This window comes from Hyperoodon ampullatus (assembly GCF_949752795.1).
Source record: "Hyperoodon ampullatus genome assembly, chromosome: 7".
NCBI lineage: Eukaryota > Metazoa > Chordata > Mammalia > Artiodactyla > Ziphiidae > Hyperoodon > Hyperoodon ampullatus.
In genome coordinates, this window is record NC_136920.1 from 17,309,742 (window position 1) to 17,330,342 (window position 20,601).

Consider the following 20,601-nt stretch of genomic DNA (forward strand, 5'->3'; position numbering starts at 1 on the left):
ATGTATGCAATGTAGAAAATGGGCAGCACGTCCAAGACTGCTTTTCGTTACTGAAGTACTCTGGCTGTCGGGAGGATAAGTGCCCACCCTAGTTTCTGAAATAAGAAATAAAATTAAAACATTTCTTCAGGACTCTGCGGATACCAGTAAAGGACATTTCTGTGTTCTCAAGTGGCTTGTTCAAGGTTATCTTTATAAAACACTCAGTACCTCGAATAGCTTGAACCTATCACTTCAGGCCAGAATATCATGATATTTAAAGTTGAGGGTAAAATGTCAGGATTTTCAAAGACCAAATTATGATATAAATAATTCTGCAGGATTAATGTCTCCTAACAACTAGTGATGTTCCTTATTCATCACTGAGAGAAATGGGTGATACATTATTTGGCATATTTAGCAGCTGCGTGCAGTGGTACAGCAGAAAATAAAGGCATACTTTCCAGACCACATGCAACCAAAGAGCAAAATAGTCATCAATCTGTTGCTCTCTCCATTTTTAAGCATCTAACGTTCCAGCTTTGGAGTACAGTGTTCTGATCAGTCTAGCTTCTGATGGAGCCCTGAGAGTGGTGGTCAGAGAGAAAGCACTCTATAATTTGTAGGTCCATGGTTGATTGAAAAATCATAGTATTAAGCAGAACCACCTGCTGTCATTCCTAAAACTCATTTAGCTTTGAGTTATTGTCCAATCAGTGGTAGTAAAAATATAAGAACCCCTGACCTGGTATGACAAATGAAGTACTTAGAATTTAGAGCTTGTATGGGAGGCTGTTTGTAACCCTCTGTGTATTTCTTCAGTGTGAAGTCCTCTTCCCTCCTTGAAAATTTTTCTGGAAAAAAACTTAGGTCATTCAAGATACTGATTTCTGCCATTGAGAAGGTGGAAGATATAGGCCCCAGTCCTTCTCTTTTGATCCCTGTAAGATCAGAAAGCTTCCAGAGCAGCTCCATAGCTGCTAAGAGTGGAGGGTGCCCACTCCTTGTTCACCTGGACCCGGCTTCCTTTCAGCCACCAGCCATTGGGCTGGCTTTCCCCAGGAGTCTAACTAGGAACACGCAGCTGACTTTGCGAGAACCCACACTGAAGTATATTCTTCTTTTGTTTCTCTGGCACAGAAACTTGCCTTCATGGTGTCTCTAGGGTTGGTAACACATGACCATCTAGAAGGTAAGAGAAGATATTCATGGTGCTACCTTGCTTCTGGCCCAGAGCTTTGTTCTTAAAAATGGTGTTTGATTTATCATTAGAATTGAAAATTGGGACACAAACAGAGTATGATTCAACCAGTATGGACTCTTTTTTGGGGGGAGTAAACTTACCTTCCTTCTATCTAATGTTCAGCCCCTCTCCTTCCTATCATTATTTATCCACACTACTGTCCTGGGGAAGCTCCCTAGTTGCCTGGATTAAGGTGACTTCCGTTCATTTAGAGAAACTTTTTTTTTTTCCTGGCAGCATAAAGTAGCAAATGCCCCTCTGACAAGTCTTTGTCTGTATTTTTCAGTCACTCTAGATTATTGGAATCTTAAGAATAGTTGCAAAGCTATACCTGTCCTAGTGATTTAATTCAAGAATGGTGAACTATGATTACTCAATCTAGGTCTGTGGATAAAGTTCATCCACACCTATATTACAGTGATCTAAAAATAAATCAGGACACTTTTACAAGTGTTGTCTACTGTTAAGCTCTCAATCACAGAGAGCCACACTGTAGGACAGCATGGCCTTGCTTTCCAAGAGTTGAGAGTGGATGGTCCTCCATATTTGCTCCCAGCAGCGTGCTTCCCCTTTGCTGAGGCTGCAGTGAAACCAAGAGACTTCCTCTCATTTCTAACTTGTCATGGGAAAACCAATTAGCAAACAATGAAGTTAAGTTTGGGGGGTTCTCCATACCTTTCTTCTAATCCAGACCTTTTGCTTTCCCAAGAAATCCAAAGCAAGCGGCAAGAACGGAAAAGAAGAACAACAGCAAACCCGGTGTACAGCGGCGCGGTCTTTGAGCCAGAGGTACTCCTGGCCAGCACTTGGCCATTCCCTCACGTTTTCAGTTTTATTTATGACTCGTTCAGCACCTCCCATCTGAAAACCTGCCTAAGAGCAGTACCCTGATTGTACTTGGCCAGCTTTGTAAAGTGATGGATTTTTCTCTGGCCGATAACATTATGTCATTTTTATTATTCACTATTTTCCCCTTTGTTTTTTTCCTGAAGTTTAAGTAGATACAAACCTACCTTAAACATTTAACTCATCCTGTCATCTGAACACAACTTTCTTCTGAAGCAGAGACATACCTCTCTGGAATATTCTTTCAGAGCCAAGTACATATGATAAATCCAGTTATCACTGAGACCTTTGGGTGACTAGCACTAACTAGTTGGCATGTTGACGGGCATGCTGTGCTTGGTCTTTGGCTTGTACCGGTATTAGTAGTAACCGTGCTATTCAACCAGTCACCTTTCTTTCTTCAATCCCGAAAGCGTAAGAAGAGTGCAGTCACGTACCTGAACAGTACAATGCATCCTGGGACCCGGAAGAGAGGTGAGTACCTTCTTTGTATCTTTCCCTTGCTGTTGCTTTTGCTTTCTGTGTTGTGTTTCTTTTCCCTCCCTCCTCCCGTTGTCCTAGAGCCTCCTTCCTCCCGTTGTCCTAGAACCTAACTCCTGTATCCCTTGAATATAGTTTTGTTGTTGTTCTCTGAGAATGGGGGGAAAAGAGAGTGAGATTTCTTATTAGAGTTCTGTATACTGAATCAAAACTCCCCTTCCTGGGATTCTGGCAAAGCTGGCTGAGGGGAATGGCTTATTGCAGGGTTTCTGCCCCAGGCCCCTCAGGCTGTTGATGAATAGCACAATGAACAGAACACCCTGTAAAAGGGAGCATTTTAGCATCATTGAGCACAACAGAGCACTGGTGTTGCCAAGGTGTTCTTAGTAGTGTCTAAGTTGTCCTGATGCCAGTGAAGACAGAGCACGACTCTTAAGCTTCTGTGAGCTGCAGACTTTGCAGGAAGGAGAGAGGTAGCCACACTGAGAATTTTGAATCTATGAGAAGAGAGCACCTGCAACTAAAGAAGAGAACATCACTGTCAAAACAGGCTTCCCAAAGCAGAAATTCCTAAAGAGCTCCATCCCCCAATTTCAGACCTTCCAGGGCGGGCATTCCACCTCACTCTCTGGGCAGCAGCTGCCTTCACCATGCAGGTCTAAATAGGTCTTAATAGCTCAGAGTTTGAGCTTATAACAAGGCTCTGAAGTGGTTCTTTGATGTCAGTAATACATCCCAAGGTCCTTTTCTCCACATGGTAATGTGTCCTTGAATTACAGTTCCAGGCTAGAAAGGTTGCAGAGTGAGTGGAGTAGCATGCTAATTTTTGTGTATGCACAGCAATCTCAGAGCCATTGGAAGCTAGGAGGTCATCCCGACCCTTTGTCTGCCTTAGGCAGGGATACCACTGTACCGTGGTACAGTGGTTACCATCTCTTCCCCTCAGAGAGATAGCACACCCACGCTAGTGTTTCATCAGCCACTCCTTCAAGAAGCCAAAACATATTTAGATGGGAATCCCTAAGTCATTGTTTCATATTGATTCCTGGGCCACAGTAACCAGTGTCATGGGTTATTTTTTGTTGTTTTATTTTGTTTTGGGTTGTTTTAGTGACCTCTAACACAGTTCTCAGAAAGGAGCCCCCAGCCAGAAGCCACAGTTAATTGGCCTGCTAGTGGGCAGTATCTGCTGAGAGGATAGGGGTTAAATGAGCCAGAAAGACCTTGGCATCTTTTGCCAAGGTCAGAGGATGAAAGCCTGCATTCACAATGCCTAGGACGTGCCTTCTGTGGGTAAACAAAGAGCATTTATCTTCCACTTTCCCTTCTAGCAGCACTAAATACCCTGGAAAAGACAAACCAGTACGATCTGTCTTTGTACTGCACCCAGTGCCGGTTTAACACAGATAGGTAATGTTTGTGTAACATCTGACAGAATCATGACTCTTGTGCATAATTCTAATATAAATTATAACTGTTGGCAAAGTCATGATCCCACGTACCATCCACCAGTGCTCGTAGGCAGTTGTGTACCTCTCCGGCTCTTTTTTGCCTGTGGTGTGCTGGGCATACACTTTTGATCACTTACAGCTTAGAAGCTATGACCTTTGGCCCTTAGAGGACAAGGACGCTGACTTAGATATATCATAAGGCAAGAGTGGTTGACCTGGACTTCCCACACCCATTAGGGCCCATTTGTAGATTCTCTGTAGCCATGAGGTTTGATTCAAAATGCTTCTGCTCAAATCAGCTCTCTCTGGTAGCTGTTGCTGATCACAGGGCTTTTCCTGAGACTTTGGAACACCCCAGTTCTAAGACATGTAGTTCACTGGAATGTTTGTGATGGAAAGCAGGGAGATGATTTTTGATCAACTGGGAAGGGTATCTGAGTCCAGACTTACTTAAATTCACTGTTAAGCCCAGAAGGTCTTTTTAGCTCTTAGGTTCCAGCTACTCCCAGAACATATGTCTTCCTAGCTCTGCCAGAAGGGGTAAGAATAGTTAACTTGAATTTTGCCTCCTCCCTTTGCCTTTCTCTACCCTCACAAGCAATGAAGTAACCAAAATGTGGGCAGGAGAGAAGAGGAAAAGCAGAGATCCTCAGCAAATCTGTTTGTGGGAACTGAGAATCATTAATATTATTATAAGAATAACGATTGCAGAAGAACCTTAGGAAACGATGTGTAAAAGATATGGAAAAAGAAAATAAATTCTTCTCCCTGGCCTTGGCTCCTGTTGGGCTTTGATATCTTGTTCTCCCATTAGAAATCTCAAATTGTAATAGTTGAGGAATGTCTCTGTAATCTGCCTAAGGCGAAGACCTTTAACATAACCCAGTATCTCCTGTCATTCTCTGAGGCTCTCTTATCCTCCCTTCGACACTCATGCATTTGTTTCGAATGACATTTAAATCTTTGCTTCTTTTCCTCTCTCTGGGACTGTTGTATTAACCTTCTCTCTGCTACCTCACTTCCTTTTCCATGCTAGCCAATGAGGAACACTGGCCAAAGGTATGTAAGATCATTTTTCCCCCTTTCTTTCCCTCCCCCTTTTTTCCCTTTTGTTCCCTTTTCTCGGTCTGTAGGTCGTCCTCCAAAATACAATGCAGTGCTGGGGTTTGGAGCCCTAACCCCAACATCCCCCCCATCCAGTCATCCTGACTCCCCTGAAAATGAAAAGACAGAGACCACATTCACTTTCCCTGCACCTGTTCAGCCTGTGTCCCTGCCCAGCCCCACCTCCACAGACGTAAGTAACTTGGGAAAAGCTCACTCTCTTTTCTCAGAGCTTAAATCGGGGAAACCGTTATCATATGTTGTCTCCTTACCAGTTGCATCTCCTTGACTAACCCTGGAACAGCAGTAATCCCTACAGGACACTGTGTGCCACGTAAGGCAGCTTTCTGCTGGGGTCCCAGGTCCTGCCGTGTCCTTGAGAATCATATTAAATACCACATTAGGAGACTCAGTCAGGGTTTTCAGAGTTTGGAATTTATCTGCGGTGAAGGAGTTCTCAGGAAGGGGGATGGGGTGGGGAAGTCAGGTCGTATGATTAAGAGGTGTGCAGGTGTCTGTCGTCAGTTTTGGGGGGTGGGGATAATGAACAAAGGTGTACATTCGCCTAGCAGTCCGTGTTTCGTGCTTCAAGTAAAATTCAAGACAACTTTTCCGAAAAGCAACTTTATTCATCAGAATTGGTCAGAAACAGGCTCTTGAAAAAAGCATCAGATGCTTAGTAGCTCTTCCCCCAGAGGCTGCAAGAGTGCAAACTAGTGCCCTTTGTTTTTAAATGAGCGCTTACAGAGCGGTGAATTCACTCAGCGAATACTGAGCACTGCTCTGCTGAGCATGCACTGTTCTTGAGACTGGGGACAGAACAGGGAACAGAACCAGCTCCCTGCCCTCAGGGAGCTTGTATTGCATGGCCAGAGGCAGGTGATAAGCAAATGAACATTTAAATGTCAGGTCATGATAAGTGCTGTGAAAAACAACTTGACACAGAATCAGGGGCATAAGGAGTTACCGTGGGAGGTTGCTGTTTTATGAAGAGTGGTAAGAGACAGCCTCTCTGGTGGCAATGGAGTATGTTGGAGTATCTGGGGTGGGGAAGAGCATTCCACGCAGAGGGAACAGCAGTGCAGAAGCCCCGCTCATTGGAGGAACTGTATATGGCGTAGAGAAGAAGGGCTTAGTGGGCAGGCAGGAGCAGTGGGAGAGGAGACCTCGGAGGGCAGGGGCCGTCTCGCAGGGCCTTGTAGCTTTTACTCTGAGTGAGATGGGAGATGCTCCAGGGTTTTAAGTAGAGGAGTGACGTTACTTTTCACTTTTCATCTTGAAAATTTCCAAACCTACAGAAAAGATGCAACAACAACACAGGAAGGAATATATACCCTCCTCCTAGATTCACCGATTGTTACAATTTCGCCACATATGCCACTTCCCACCACCACACACTTGTTTTGCTGATCTAGTTAAGAAGTTGAAGACATCATGAATCTTCACCCAAAATACTGCGGTGTATATCTCCTAAAAACAAAGATACTCTCTGACGTAGCCACAATACAGTTATCAAATTGAGGAAATTTAATACGACAAAACATTATTTTTATAGTATACAGCCCATCTTCAGATTTCTCCAATTATCTCAATAAATGCCTTAGTGGCACTTTGTTTTTTCTGCTCCAGGATCCAATCCAAGATCACTCTTGACATTAATTTTTATGGTCTTTTGTCTTTAGTCTCCTTACTCTGGAACAGTTTCTCAGCCTCTCTTTGTCCTTCGTGACACTGACATTTTTTTAAAAGATAGGCCAGTTGCTGTATAGAGTGTCCCTCCATTTGGATGATCTGATTGTTTCCTCAAGAATAGATTCAGGGTATGCATTTTTGTAGGAGCACTAAATACCTGATGATGCACTGATTCTCAGTGCATCACAAGAGGCACATGTTGTCCATCTGTCCCATTGTTGGTGATATTAGCTTTCATCTCTTAAGATGGACTCCATCAAATATCTCTACTCGTAAAGATGCCTGTTTCCTTAGGTGAAGATAGTGTCGAGTCTATAAAAATATCCAGTTCCCCAGCAAACTTACTCAGTGGTTTTAGCAGCCTTTGAAGGTTCTTGCCTGCATTTATTATTTTTTTAACATCTTTATCGGAGTATAATTGCCTTACAATGGTGTGTTAGTTTCTGCTGTATAACAAAGTGAATCAGCTGTACTTATACATATATCGCCATATCCCCTTCCTCTTGCATCTCCCTCCCACCCTCCCTATCCCACACCTCTAGGTGGTCACAAAGCACGGAGCTGATCTCCCTGTGAGATGCAGCTGCTTCCCGCTAGCTATTTATTTTACATTTGGTAGTGTATATATGTCCATGACACTCTCTCACTTTGTCCCAGCTTACCCTTCCCCCACCCTGTGTCCTCAAGTCCATTCTCTATGTCTACATCTTTATTCCTGCCCTGCCCCTAGGTTCTTCAGAACCTTTTTTTTTTTTTAGATTCCATATATATGTGTTAGCACACAGTATTTGTTTTTCTCTTTCTGACTTACTTCACTCTGTATGACAGACTCTACGTCCATCCACCTCACTACAAATAACTCAATTTCGTTTCTTTTTATGGCTGAGTAATATTCATTGTATATTTGTGCCACATCTTCTTTATCCATTCATCTGTCGATCGACACTTAGGTTGCTTCCATGTCCTTGCTATTGTAAATAGTGCCGCAGTGAACACTGTGGTACATGACTCTTTTTGAATTGCGGTTTTTCTCAGGGTATATGCCCAGTAGTGGGATTGCTGGGTCATATGGTAGTTCTCTTTTTAGTTTCTTTTCTTTTTTTTTTTTTTTAAAGAAGATGTTGGGGGTAGGAGTTTATTAATTAATTTATATTTATTTTTGCTGTGTTGCGTCTTCATTTCTGTGTGAGGGCTTTCTCTAGTTGTGGCAAGCGGAAGCCACTCTTCATGGTGGTGCGTGGGCCTCTCACTATCGTGGCCTCTCTTGTTGCGAAGCACAGGCTCCAGACGCGCAGGCTCTGTAGTTGTGGCTCACGGGCCTAGTTGCTCCGCGGTATGTGGGATCCTCCCAGACCAGGGCTTGAACCTGTGTCCCCTGCATTAGCAGGCAGATTCTCAACCACTGTGCCACCAGGGAAGCCCCTCTTTTTAGTTTTTTAAGGAACCTCCATACTGTTCTCCATAGTGGCTGTATCAGTTTACATTCCCACCAACAGTGCAAGAGGGTTCCCTTTTCTCCACACCCTCTCCAGCATTTGTAGTTTGTAGACTTTTTGATGATGGCCATTCTGACCGGTGTGAGGTGATACCTCGTTGTAGTTTTCATTTGCATTTCTCTAATGATTAGTGATGTTGAGCATCCTTTCATGTGTTTGTTGGCAATCTGTATATCTTCTTTGGAGAAATGTCTGTTTAGGTCTTCTGCCCATTTTTGGATTGGGTTGTTTGTTTTTTTGATATTGAGCTGCATGAGGTGCTTGTATATTGTGGAGATTAATCCTTTGTCAGTTGCTTCATTTGCAAATATTTTCTCCCATTCTGAGGGTTGTCTTTTCATCTTGTTTATGGTTTCCTTTGCTGTGCAAAAGCTTTGAAGTTTCATCAGGTCCCATTTGGGTTTTTTTTGTTTGTTTTTATTTCCCTTTCTCTAGGAGGTGGGTCAAAAAGGATCTTGCTGTGATTTATGTCATAGAGTGTTCTGCCTATGTTTTGCTCTAAGAGTTTGCTAGTGTCTGGCCTTACATTTAGTTCTTTAATCCATTTTGAGTTTATTTTTGTGTGTGGTGTTAGGGAGTGTTCTAATTTCATTCTTTTACATGTAGCTGTCCAGTTTTCCCAGCACCACTTATTGAAGAGGCTGTCTTTTCTCCATTGTATATTCTTGCCTCCTTTATCAAAGATAAGGTGACCATAGGTGCATGGGTTTATCTCTGGGCTTTCTATCCTGTTCCATTGATCTACATTTCTGTTTTTGTGTCAGTACCATACTGTCTTGATTACTGTAGCTTTGTAGTATAGTCTGAAGTCCGGGAGCCTGATTCCTCCAGCTCTGTTTTTCTTTCTCAAGATTGCTTTGGCTATTTGGGGTCTTTTGTGTTTCCATACAAATTGTGAAACTTTTTGTTCTAATTCTGTGAAAAATGCCGTTGGTAGTTTGATAGGGATTGCATTGAATCTATAGGTTGCTTTGGGTAGTATAGTCATTTCCACAATGTTGATTCTTCTGGTCCAAGAACATGGTATATCTCTCCATCTGTTTGTATCATCTTTAAGTTCTTTCATCAGTGTCTCATAGTTTTCTGCATACAGGTCCTTTGTCTCCTTAGGTAGGTTTATTCTTAGGTATTTTATTCTTTTTGTTGCAGTGGTAAATGGGAGTGTTTCCTTAATTTCTCTTTCAGATTTTTCATCATTAGTGTATAGGAATGCAAGAGATTTCTGTGCATTAATTTTGTATCCTGCTACTTTACCAAATTCATTGATTAGCTCTAGTAGTTTTCTGGTAGCATCTTTAGGATTCTCTGTGCATAGTATCATGTCATCTGCAAACAGTGACAGTTTTACTTCTTTTTTTCCGATTTGTATTCCTTTTATTTCTTTTTCTTCTCTGATTGCTGTGGCTAAAACTTCCAAAACTATGTTGAATAATAGTGGTGAGAGTGGGCAACCTTGTCTTATTCCTGAGCGTAATGGAAATGGTTTCAGTTTTTCACCACTGAGAATGATGTTGGCTGTGGGTTTGTCATATATAGCCTTTATTATGTTGACGTAAGTTCCCTCTATGCCTACTTTCTGGAGGGTTTTTATCATAAATGGGTGTTGAATTTTGTCGAAAGCTTTTTCTGTATCTATTGAGATGATCATATGGTTTTTATCCTTCAATTTGTTAATATGATTTATCACATTGATTGATTTGCATATATTGAAGAATCCTTGCATCCCTGGGATAAACCCCACTTGATCATGGTGTATGATCCTCTTAATGTGCTGTTGGATTCTGTTTGCTAGTATTTTGTTGAGGATTTTTGCATCTATGTTCATCACTGATACTGGCCTGTAGTTTTCTTTGTTTGTGACATCATTGTCTGGTTTTGGTATCAGGGTGATGGTGGCCTCATAGAATGAGTTTAGGAGTGTTCCTCCCTCTGCTATATTTTGGAAGAGTTTGCGAAGGATAGGTGTTAGCTCTTCTCTAAATATTTGATAGAATTCTCCTGTGAAGCCATCTGGTCCTGGACTTTTGTCTGTTGGAAGATTTTTAATCCCAGTTTCAATTTCTGTGTTTATTTTCTCTTTCTTCCTGGTTCAGTCTCGGAAGGTTGTACTTTTCTAAGAATTTGTCCATTTCTTCCAGGTTGTCCCATTTTATTGGTATAGAGTTGCTTGTAGTAATCTCTCATGATCCTTTGTATTTCTGCAGTGTCAGTTGTGCCTTCTCCTTTTTCATTTCTAACTCTGTTGATTTGAGTCTTCTCCCTTCTTTTCTTGATGAGTCTGGCTAATGGTTTATCAATTTTGTTTATCTTCTCAAATAACCAGCTTTTACTTTTATTGATCTTTGCTATTGTTTTCTTCATTTCTTTTTCATTTATTTCTTCTCTGATCTTTATGATTTCTTTCTTTCTGCTAACTTTGGGGGTTTTTTGTTCTTCTTTCTCTTAATTGCTTTACGTGTAAGGTTAGGTTGTTTATTTGAGACGTTTCTTGAGGTAGGATTGTATTGCTATAAGCTTCCCTCTTAGAACTGCTTTTGCTGCATCGCATAGGTTTTGGGCCGTCGTGTTTTCATTGTCATTTGTTTGTAGGTATTTTTTGATTTCCTCTTTGATTTCTTCAGTGATCTCTTGGTTATTTAGTAGTGTATTGTTTAGCCTCCATGTGTTTGTGTTTTTTACAGTTTTTTCCCTGTAATTGATATCTAGTCTCATAGCATTGTGGTCGGAAAAGATACTTGATACGATTTCAATTTTCTTAAATTTACCAAGGCTTGATTTGTGACCCAAGGTATGATCTATCCTGTGCATTTATTATTTTTAAGGCATTTGCAAAATTGGCTTGGATTTTAGAGTGATCACTGTGTCTGACAATGGGGAAGAGACTGTGGGGAGGATAGGATGGGAGCAGGAAGACCAGTTAGGAGGCTGTTGCAGTCATCCTGGGAAGTGCTCATGATGGCTTGGTCTGATTGAATGGCAGAAGTAGAGATGGAGAAAACTCATCGGGTCTGCATGTATTTTGAAGAGCCAGCAGGATTAGATAAGGGGATGTGAGAAAAATAGAATAGCCAAAGGTTTTGGCCTAAACAACTGAAAGGATGAAGCTGCCATTTACTGGAAGATGAGCAGGTTTGAGGAGGGAAACCAAGAGTTTCATTTTGTGCACATCCCAGTTCTTCTGTGAATTACAGAGCTTGTCTTTAGGATCATCTTCAGGTAAAAATCCCTTGAACTTGAAGCTTCTTAGTACTTAATAATTAGGTCTACCCATCTCCAAAGAGCAAAAGAACACCGTATGCACATCCTGAGTTACAGTTCCAGAAACAACAAAGGAAGTGTCATCTTTGGAGGACCAGGGTCATAGAAGAGTTCTCGGGCAGGTTTCCTTCCTTGGACAATAGCTAGTAGCTACAGACCCAGTCTTGCTCTCAAGATTCAGCATTGGTTTTTGGCATTAGTGATGGACACAGGTTTTCCACCTGTCCTGTTAATGAGCACAGGGAGTCCCTGTCAGAAACTTTGTTTGCACCAAAGATTATCTCCGTTTTCCTCAGTTGAAGCATTGCCAAGGTATTGCCAGCTCATGGCTTCTTGGTAGGGATCCTTTGCAAGGTGATGCACAGATGCTGGGGGACAGATGATTGTGGGTCTGCAAGTGAGTATCTTTCCTAAAGAATGTTGTTTTTCTTTTTTGTGACTTTTGGCTGAGGAGGTTTATGATTTTCTTTGAGAGACTGAACCCAAAGGATCCACTCAGATCAAATAACAAACTAAATGCTTTTGCCAGGTTTCATCTTAAAATGGAAACTTTGTTCTTTTCAGGAATCAAAAGGTAAAAGAAAGCTTTTCTAAAACCATTAAATATGTTGAGAACTTTCTCGATTAAACCTAGTGGAATGGATTTTCTTTAAAGATAATTGACTTCTACTTTTACAGTGTCCCAACAGTGGCAGTGATTTAAATCAACACACAGGGCTCTGTGTTTGCTGCTGGGTAGCATAAGCGCCAGCAATATTAATTAAACAATCACAGTTGAGAGGCAGGCATTTCCTGGGGATCAGTAACCATCTAGAAGGAGTTGGTAATATAAGACCCAGCCGGTCACTAATCTTTAGGATGTATCTTGTTGCCACTATCATCATTTTTATGAGAAGGGAAGATATGTTGACACAGTTATAAAATTTGTTTAGCAGATGATGAAGTTGCAATTGATACAGCCAGGGTGTTTCCAAAAAACATACATCCTTAGCTCCTAGCAAAGGATCGTGGGTCAGCCATCATTCAACTTACTATTTGGTTTATGGTAGTAATTTGGTCCGTCACCAAAGCCTAATAACCCTTTGGACCTGGTGCAGCAACTCTGTGGGACTTCCTCTGCTCTCTTTAAGCAAAGAACCAATTCTGCGTGGATGAAATACATATCTTGGCATTTTATATTCATTTCTGTGGGCAGTAGTTCTCAATCTGTGGTCTGGGTATGATACTGAGACTCTTACAGGGGGTCAAAATATAAGATATATTTTTATGTATTTTAAAATATAATATCAATCAAAATATAAAATCAAAAATATTTTCATGATAATACCAAAATATTCTTTGCCATTTTCATACTCATTCTCTCAAAAGTAGGACAGTGGAGTTTTCCAGGTACTACATGATAAGTGGTGATATATAGTGCTCTGAGGGCTAACAGAATGTGCCCTTGTGTGTTCTTGGATTTTAACATTCTTCAATACATGATTTTTGTAACTTCCTGTGGTTCTGTTATTTATTTCAAAATAAAAAAGTTTTAAAACTTCTAGTACGATAAATAGCAATAGATACAACTCACATAAGCCAAAGCACTTTGAGATCGTTAGTAATTTTAAGAGTTACTAAGGGGTTCTGACACTGAAAAGATTATGAACTGCTGCTACAGGATATGTAAACAGGATAGAAGTTTTCTTTCCTTTAAGAACTTGAAAGAAATTATTTAACCTTTATTTTATGTACTCTCCACCTTCCACTTCCTGATGTTCTCCTTACTCTGGAGCAAAGGGAAGTGAGCAGAACTCTTTACCCAACAAATAAGATAGGTATTTGGAATAAGATGTCCGGTTTGTCTCATTTACTTCATCAGTGATAATTTTACCTGTGGTTCGTGTAAAAGAGTTTCTGAAGCCATAAAATTATTATAAACTTATTAAAGATGCAGACTTACAACATGGGGCGAAGGTTCAAGAAAGACTAGGTCTCTAGAGGAGAGCCACCCTCAGGCTGATTTTAAGAAGAAAGTCACAGTTAATCTAGGGATGAAACTTTAACATCTTTCCGTGCCTTGAAGTTACACTGTTAGGCTGCATTCTTATGTAGTATTTTTACACGTGTACTAAGTATCTCTTTTTTTGACTGCCCAGAGGTAACACTGTCTTACTAAAAAAGATTAACATCCATCCACACTTTGATGTAGCTTACAACTTTTTGCAGCCAGTTTTCTAGGCCGCCAGATACCCTAGATATGTAGATACTGCCAGATAGTTCCTTTCCTTTCCTTTGGATAGAAATAGTAGGTCTGGGAAGATATGTTCCTTTCAGCAATCGTGGTTGAAGGGTTCTATCATAGAAAGGAAGAACTGGGCATCGCTTTCTGTATCATTGCTTCTTGTGCAAAATTTCTGTATTAGGCCTTCTGTCAGAATAGCCTAGAATTCTAAAACAACACATTGGAAGTGAAAAGGCGGGGGTCTACTCCAAGTTGAGGTGCTGCCTTGTTAGTTAACCTCTGGCCTGACCCTTCAGTCTTCCCTTCCCTGGTGTCCTTATCAGCAGCGTTAATCCTGTTTAGAGAACAGGCCACGGATTGACTTACTGAAAAACACCTCTTTAATTTTTTTTTAATGTGTTCTGTCCAAATTTTAAATAGATCTGCTTTTTTCTGATGGTGCCTTTTGTTGAGAGGGCTCCCACAGACTCACCTGAGAACCAGAACCATCACTGATGGAGGCGGGGGAGACTAGCAGAGTGCACTTAGGCTGCTCTTCTTTATCTATCTGGTGAAGCATTTTACAGGGAAGAATAAAGCCTCCTGGAATAGAATGGTCCATTGAACAGCAAATGCCAAATACTGGTTTTAAGAGAACGCTGTCAGCTGTTTGGCTTTTTTAATTCTTCATGTTAGAAAACTCATAGGAGTTTACTTTGCTCCTGACTTAATACTTTCCCATTTGAACTTTGACTATAGTTTTTCTCCCAGAGCAAGCAAAGAGTTTAGCGAAAACCTCCATTTCTTGTCTGTCTTCTTTCCCAATGATGATGGGAAATGATGATGAATGGATTTCAGTGTCTTTAAACTTTATGATTTGTGAGTTGGACTGTACCAAAACTTACATGCTGAGTTATCACCTGTAAAGCTAATTTTGGCCTAGGTGACCCCACAGTTACAGTTGCTTGTAAACTCTACTTTAAGGTTAAGAATACTAGCCCCACCTGGGGAACCTCAACTCTATAGAGCAGGCTTGCACCATTGGTAATTCCTGCTTTTCTTGAACACTCTTGCAATGAGTTGGAGGGGCACAGCTGATTGTCCTAAAACATTTATATGTATCCAGAATGTGCACGTTAACATTCCAATTTTACCTTTTTGTCCTTTCTCTTACCTTTCCTCTCAATTTCATAGGGTGATATCCATGAGGATTTTTGCAGTGTTTGCAGAAAAAGTGGCCAGTTGCTGATGTGTGACACGTGTTCCCGTGTATATCATCTGGACTGCTTGGACCCTCCTCTGAAAACGATTCCCAAGGGCATGTGGATCTGTCCCAGATGTCAGGACCAGGTACTGTGGGTGGGTCAGAAAGGATGAGGGACGGAGGAGGAGGAGAAGGACCTCCTTTCCCCTCTAAGCTGAGGGAATGGCTGAGTCTCTTTCCTCTCTAGTAGTTCTCCGAGCCACATCTGCCCTGTTCATAGCACAGCACTCACCCCCACAGCATCCCTCCTCTCAGAGGTTCTCTGTTCATGAGGCAGTGACTCATGTACAGGTGGAGTGACCCTAACTGCTTCCCTCTATTTGAAATGACTTATCTTTTCATTACCTTTACCCTTAAAAGTCCATAAGACTGTCTGTGTCATTCTCTAAAAATAGTCCAAACTCAGCATATGGTTGAAACTCTGGAAATAAAATCCTTAAAGGAAAGTGCCCAATTGATCAATTGATCATTTAATTCAAATAAGAGCAGTTTTACTTTTAACCTGTGTCATCATCAGGATAGAGAACTAACTATAAAAGTACTGTCTTAATATTTCATGGATTTGAAAGAAAAGAGAAAGCCTCTTCCCTCCCTTTTCTGTTTAATTTCTGACTTTTTATTTAAATTATCCATGTATCTTTATGTCTTTATGTTTTTATTATAAGCTGTCTTGAGACCTTTTTGGAAGTAGGCAAAAGTATAAATATTAAATAAATAAGCCCAGTAGCTCAGCAAGCTTTGGGGTCCTGCTCGGTTCTTTGGAATCCTGATTTGAGGGAATTCTGGTTTTCCCCTTTAAATCTTGGTCCTCATCCTTACTGTCTCCATGATGTAGTAGAGACAGTTCTCTCTGTTCTCTTCCTGATACTGCTTTGTGACCCTCTGATAATTTTCTACTCGGGGTCTAGATTATATACTTCAGTACTCGGAACTGATATTTAATTTCCTTGGTCAGGCTGTCTTTGAGGCACATATAAGCTAAAATTGCGACAGGCATCCCATGTCAGGTCAAGGACGAAGCTGCCAGTGGCTGCTGCCATTATGCAGACTTGCAGCTTGTGTGCTGATGGTTCTGACCGTTGGGAGTAGTTGGGGGTCGTGTAGCAGGCATGAAAAGAGGGGAATGCCTAGCCAACCCCCAGCCTCTTTCTAAGCCAGGGCTCAGGTGGCTTGGCTCTTCCTGCCGTTGACCCTCATTCTTTCAGGCTGATAACTGGGACTTTGTAGTCCAGAAACTATAGACCAGGGTTTTGCAACACTGCCACCATAAATCCTTCCTGGATTTTGTCTGCCAATAGCTACAGACACTGTTGCTTGTTACTACACAGTGGATGTGTGTTTATATATCTTTCTCAAGGGTAAAATTCTAAAAATCTTTTCAGATGCTGAAGAAAGAAGAAGCAATTCCATGGCCTGGAACTTTAGCAATTGTTCATTCCTATATTGCCTATAAAGCAGGTAAAGAATTAGCCATACTGCCTTTTGTATAAGCCTCCCTTTGTTTAAAAAAAAAAAAAAAAAAAGTACTAGGAGACAGTATTTGTTTTGTTTTCAAAAGGAACTGTAAAGTTAAAAATGAAAAGCTTTGGGGCTTCCCTGGTGGCGCAGTGGTTGAGACTCCGCCTGCTGATGCAGGGGACACAGGTTCGTGCCCCAATCCGGGAGGATCCCACATGCCGGCGGAGCGGCTGGGCCCATGAGCCATGGCCGCTGAGCCTGTGCATCCGGAGCCTGTGCTCCACAACGGGAGAGGCCACAGCAGTGAGAGGCCCGCGTACCGCAAAAAAAAAAAAAAGAAAGAAAAGCTTTTATTGAACGAAATAAAAAGTTTGTTGTAGCACTTTCTTGGGGGGGAAAAATGAGAAGTGATATTTATGTAAAGCCAGGCCCAAGCCACCGACAGTTTTCTTAGCGTCCCTTTACATATAAAAGGAAAGTCTAAGTGGGCAGGTTCTGTGCACTGGCTGTGGGGCTTGGGGAGCTTTGAGGAAGATACCTTCTTTGGCAAGCCTTCTGAACATCGTGGCCTTTTCAAAGAATTTATTGTCAAAAACAAGTTCCTTTTTCTTTTTTCCCAGCAAAAGAAGAAGAAAAACAGAAATTACTTAAATGGAGTTCAGATTTAAAACAAGAACGAGAACAACTAGAGCAGAAGGTGAAACAGCTCAGCAATTCTATAAGTGTAAGTAAACCTCATGCTTTCGGTGATAGGTACAGAGGTACAGAACTTTCTATGTACATAACAGTACGTGTGGCTCTCAAGCGCTGATTCATTCCTTCAGCTTATTAACACTGTTAACTTGGGTGGTTGCAGTTTGCTTCCAGTTAGAGTTTGGCCCTCAGGTACAGGTGGCCATTTGGTATACAGTGCCTTAGCCAAGCTCTGGAACATCCTCTTGGCTTTGACCTGAGAGAAGATTTTCAGTCTTCTGGCTGAAGAGATCAAGTAGCAACTACAGCAGCATAGCCAGCACCCCTGCGTGCTCCTGAGTGTGTCTGGGAGGAGTGTGGAGCCGCCTGACACAGACCAGGCCCCCGCGTGTAATTCTTCCCAGTCGCCTTAGCTAGTGGGTCCATCTGCATGGCTCTTTCCTCCCGCCCCCTCTTCCATGCCCTGCTGATTGCCTCTCCAGGTTTATCTGACCAGCCTGAGGAAGAGCGCTTTCTAGAGACAAGTACTGGAAGTAAATACTACCCCTGGCTGACCAGGTGGGAAAGAGGTTTGTGTTTGCAGCAGGGATTCAGAGGCTCCTCCTGACAGGAGCAGGCTTTCTTTTCCATTGAGTAGGTCCCCTTCTTGGAGTGAGGTGGCCTCAGCCCTCATGGACGCCAGGTGGTGCCCTGGACTTGGTGGCAGTCACGCTGTCTCTCATCATACTGCCCGTGGCTGGCAGGTTTCACATCGCTTTTCCTGCCTAGAACAGAAGCCAGCAGGTGTGGGAGGCCAAGTACAAGAGGGCAAAAGACTACAGGTCCCTGACCAAGCAGAAGGCCTTCTGTTGGCTGCAGTCTTTGATTCTCCTAAATATCACTAAATATCCCACCCCAGGCCCTGCCTCTAAAATCTTGCTGACCCAGTGATCCTCAGCAGGCCCTCAAACTGAATCCAGATACCACTGGCTTGTGTCTGCCCTGTAAAGCTCAGCCCAGCCCTGAGCGTATCAGCGCCATTAGCAAGGTAGATGCATACCCAGACCTGCCCAAACCAGCTTCAGTCCAGCTGTGAGAGCTTTTTCTTAATGCCTTGTACTTTGTAGTATTATAGTGGTAGTTCATGTTTGGTTTTAAGTCCTAGTGTCAAGTAGTGGGCTTTTAAACCACTCACTTGCCCTCTGTCTCTTGCCTCTTGGGCCTCCTCCTTCCCTTGGGTAGCAGCAGCCACTCCAGTGTGGAGCAGAACAAGGTCTAGGGGCCGCACACTAGTCAACAGGGATTCTTTTATCTGGAGAGGGCTGCCAGGCCTGTCAGAAAAGCCGGAGGCTCAGTGCCACTGCCCTTCTCATTGGCTGCAGAAATGCATGGAAATGAAGAACACCATCCTGGCCCGGCAGAAGGAGATGCACAGCTCCCTGGAGAAGGTAAAACAGCTGATCCGCCTCATCCACGGCATCGACCTCTCCAAACCCGTAGACTCTGAGGCCACTCTGGGGGCCGTCTCCAATGGCCCGGACTGCACTCCCCCTGCCAACGCCAGCACCTCCACGCCGGCGCCCTCCCCGCCCCCGTCCTCCTCCTCCCAGAGCTGCACAGCGAACTGTAACCAGGGGGAAGAGACTAAATAACAGAGCCCTGCTAGGAGAAGCCACGGGATCCCAGTGGCAAGGAGAGCAAAACACTGAAGACTCTAGACAAGCAAAGCCAGATTTCTTCTGGAAAGTACAGAATTCTTTTGGTTCTTTGGTTCCAGAGAGAGAGAGAAGATGCTTGTGCCGGGTGGCACCAGAGTTTGCCAATTGATCCTTCTTATTCTGTGTGTACATGCAAAGACTGGACCACGCCACATGAAACCGTGCCAGCTGGAGGCTCTGGGCCAGCACCACGCCGAGTGGATAATACACTTGCTCTCCCTGTTACACGCCAGTGTGTGCCTGCGGCAGCCCCCCCCACCACCGTGGGCTCGCTTTTGTTTTGTTGGGTGGGGAGCGGGGACGGGCCACGGGGTGGGGGGGAGCAGGTTCCAGACCCTTATTTGCTGAGCTGTTTGTTTAGGTAGAGAAGACAAGTCCAAAGAGTGCGTGGGCTTTCCTGTTTCTAAACTTTCACTACTATAAAACCAAAAAGAGGAAATCGAGATTTAACCAACCCCAGTGCCCAGAGGAAGGGATGGGGAGGGAATGGGAGGGAGCCGGGGTGGGGAAAAGTATATCAGATAAGCAGTATTTCATATTGTCTGGGGCGGGCACAGTGCACGGAGAGATGGACACCAAGAACAGCCACCGGGGTCTTCTCCGGAGCACTCCGCTCCCCCACCCCTCCCCAAGCTCCTTCCCTGCTTTGGCAAATCGGCACCGTCCCTGTGGATGATGATCCGGTTACCTTCCCTCTCCAAGAACAAGCAGACCCAGGCCTCAGGTGGCCCTTGCCCGGGGCAGGGAAGAAGGGTGTGTGTGTCGAGGAAGGAAAAAAGGTGGATCAGTGATTTTACTTGAAAACAAGCTCCATCCCTTTTCTATATTTATAAGAAGAGAAGATCCTGAGCGAAGCAGCACGCGACCCAGGTGTGTGTGAATTGAATGGAGACGTTGCTTTTCTCTTTTTTTAAAAAATTTTTGTTTCTGTTCTTTCTTCTTTAAAAAAAAATTTATTTTGTTGTTTATTTTACTTTTTTTGGTAACAAAAACTAAAATAAGGAATAGAGAAGCTGTTTTTCAGGCTGACAGTCCAATTAAGGGTAGTCGAGACCTTGCATGGTAGAATAGGAATCATAGTGTCAGTGAGGTCCAGTGAGTCTGTGTGAGTCCTTGTGTCATCGTTCGGGGCACTGTTTTTTTATGCAAGGGCAAAAATCTTTGTATCTGGGGGAAAAAAACAACAACTTTTTTTTTAATTAAAAAGGAAAATAAAAGAGATTGAGGTCTTCCTAGTGTTACTTAAATTAAGATCAAGGTAAGAAACATTGTAAAAAAAAATTACAAAAGTGCTATTTGTTTCCTAAAAACAGTGATTTCTATTAAAAAGGTGTCAGAACTGGAGAAAATGCTGTGTAGTTATAATTTTTTAGCACAGAACCTGCTGAACATGATGACATTTTGCTGTGTTTGTGTCTCAAGACTGGTGGCCTAGTCTCCATGATTTCTGTCCTCCGGACGGCTGCGGCCCTGATGAGCAGGGGCAGAGCTCTCCCACCATTCTCCCCTGCTCAGAAAAGACTGTCCTCTCTTCTTGGTGCAGGGATCTGGGCTCCTGTTTCAGAAGCCCACATGGAGTGTGGATGGTGTCAGGGCCCTCCCTGTTGTCTCCTCGGGTTTTGCTAGAGCAGAAGGCTGGTGCCTAAATAAGATCCTTTCCTTTGGTGCTGCTCTTGGTCTTTCAGCCACCAGCATTTTGAGCGCCTGGGGGACAGCTTTGAAGGAAATGGCCACTGA

General features: G+C 42.9%; 1 protein-coding gene across 1 annotated transcript in view; it reads left to right on the forward strand.

Annotated features, from left to right (window-relative positions):
- PHF21A (PHD finger protein 21A) overlaps positions 1 to 18,798 on the forward strand; it is a gene marked incomplete at its 3' end in the record, with an annotated part of 159,068 nt that extends 140,270 nt beyond the window's left edge. Inside the window, exons 10-17 of the mRNA XM_079709165.1 lie at positions 1,120 to 1,171; positions 1,932 to 2,011; positions 2,482 to 2,542; positions 5,133 to 5,296; positions 14,947 to 15,102; positions 16,399 to 16,474; positions 17,095 to 17,198; positions 18,529 to 18,798. Coding sequence (XP_079565291.1) covers positions 1,120 to 1,171; positions 1,932 to 2,011; positions 2,482 to 2,542; positions 5,133 to 5,296; positions 14,947 to 15,102; positions 16,399 to 16,474; positions 17,095 to 17,198; positions 18,529 to 18,798 — 963 coding nt within the window. The remainder of the gene's footprint in view (positions 1 to 1,119; positions 1,172 to 1,931; positions 2,012 to 2,481; positions 2,543 to 5,132; positions 5,297 to 14,946; positions 15,103 to 16,398; positions 16,475 to 17,094; positions 17,199 to 18,528) is intronic.
- Positions 18,799 to 20,601: the final 1,803 nt, after the last annotated feature.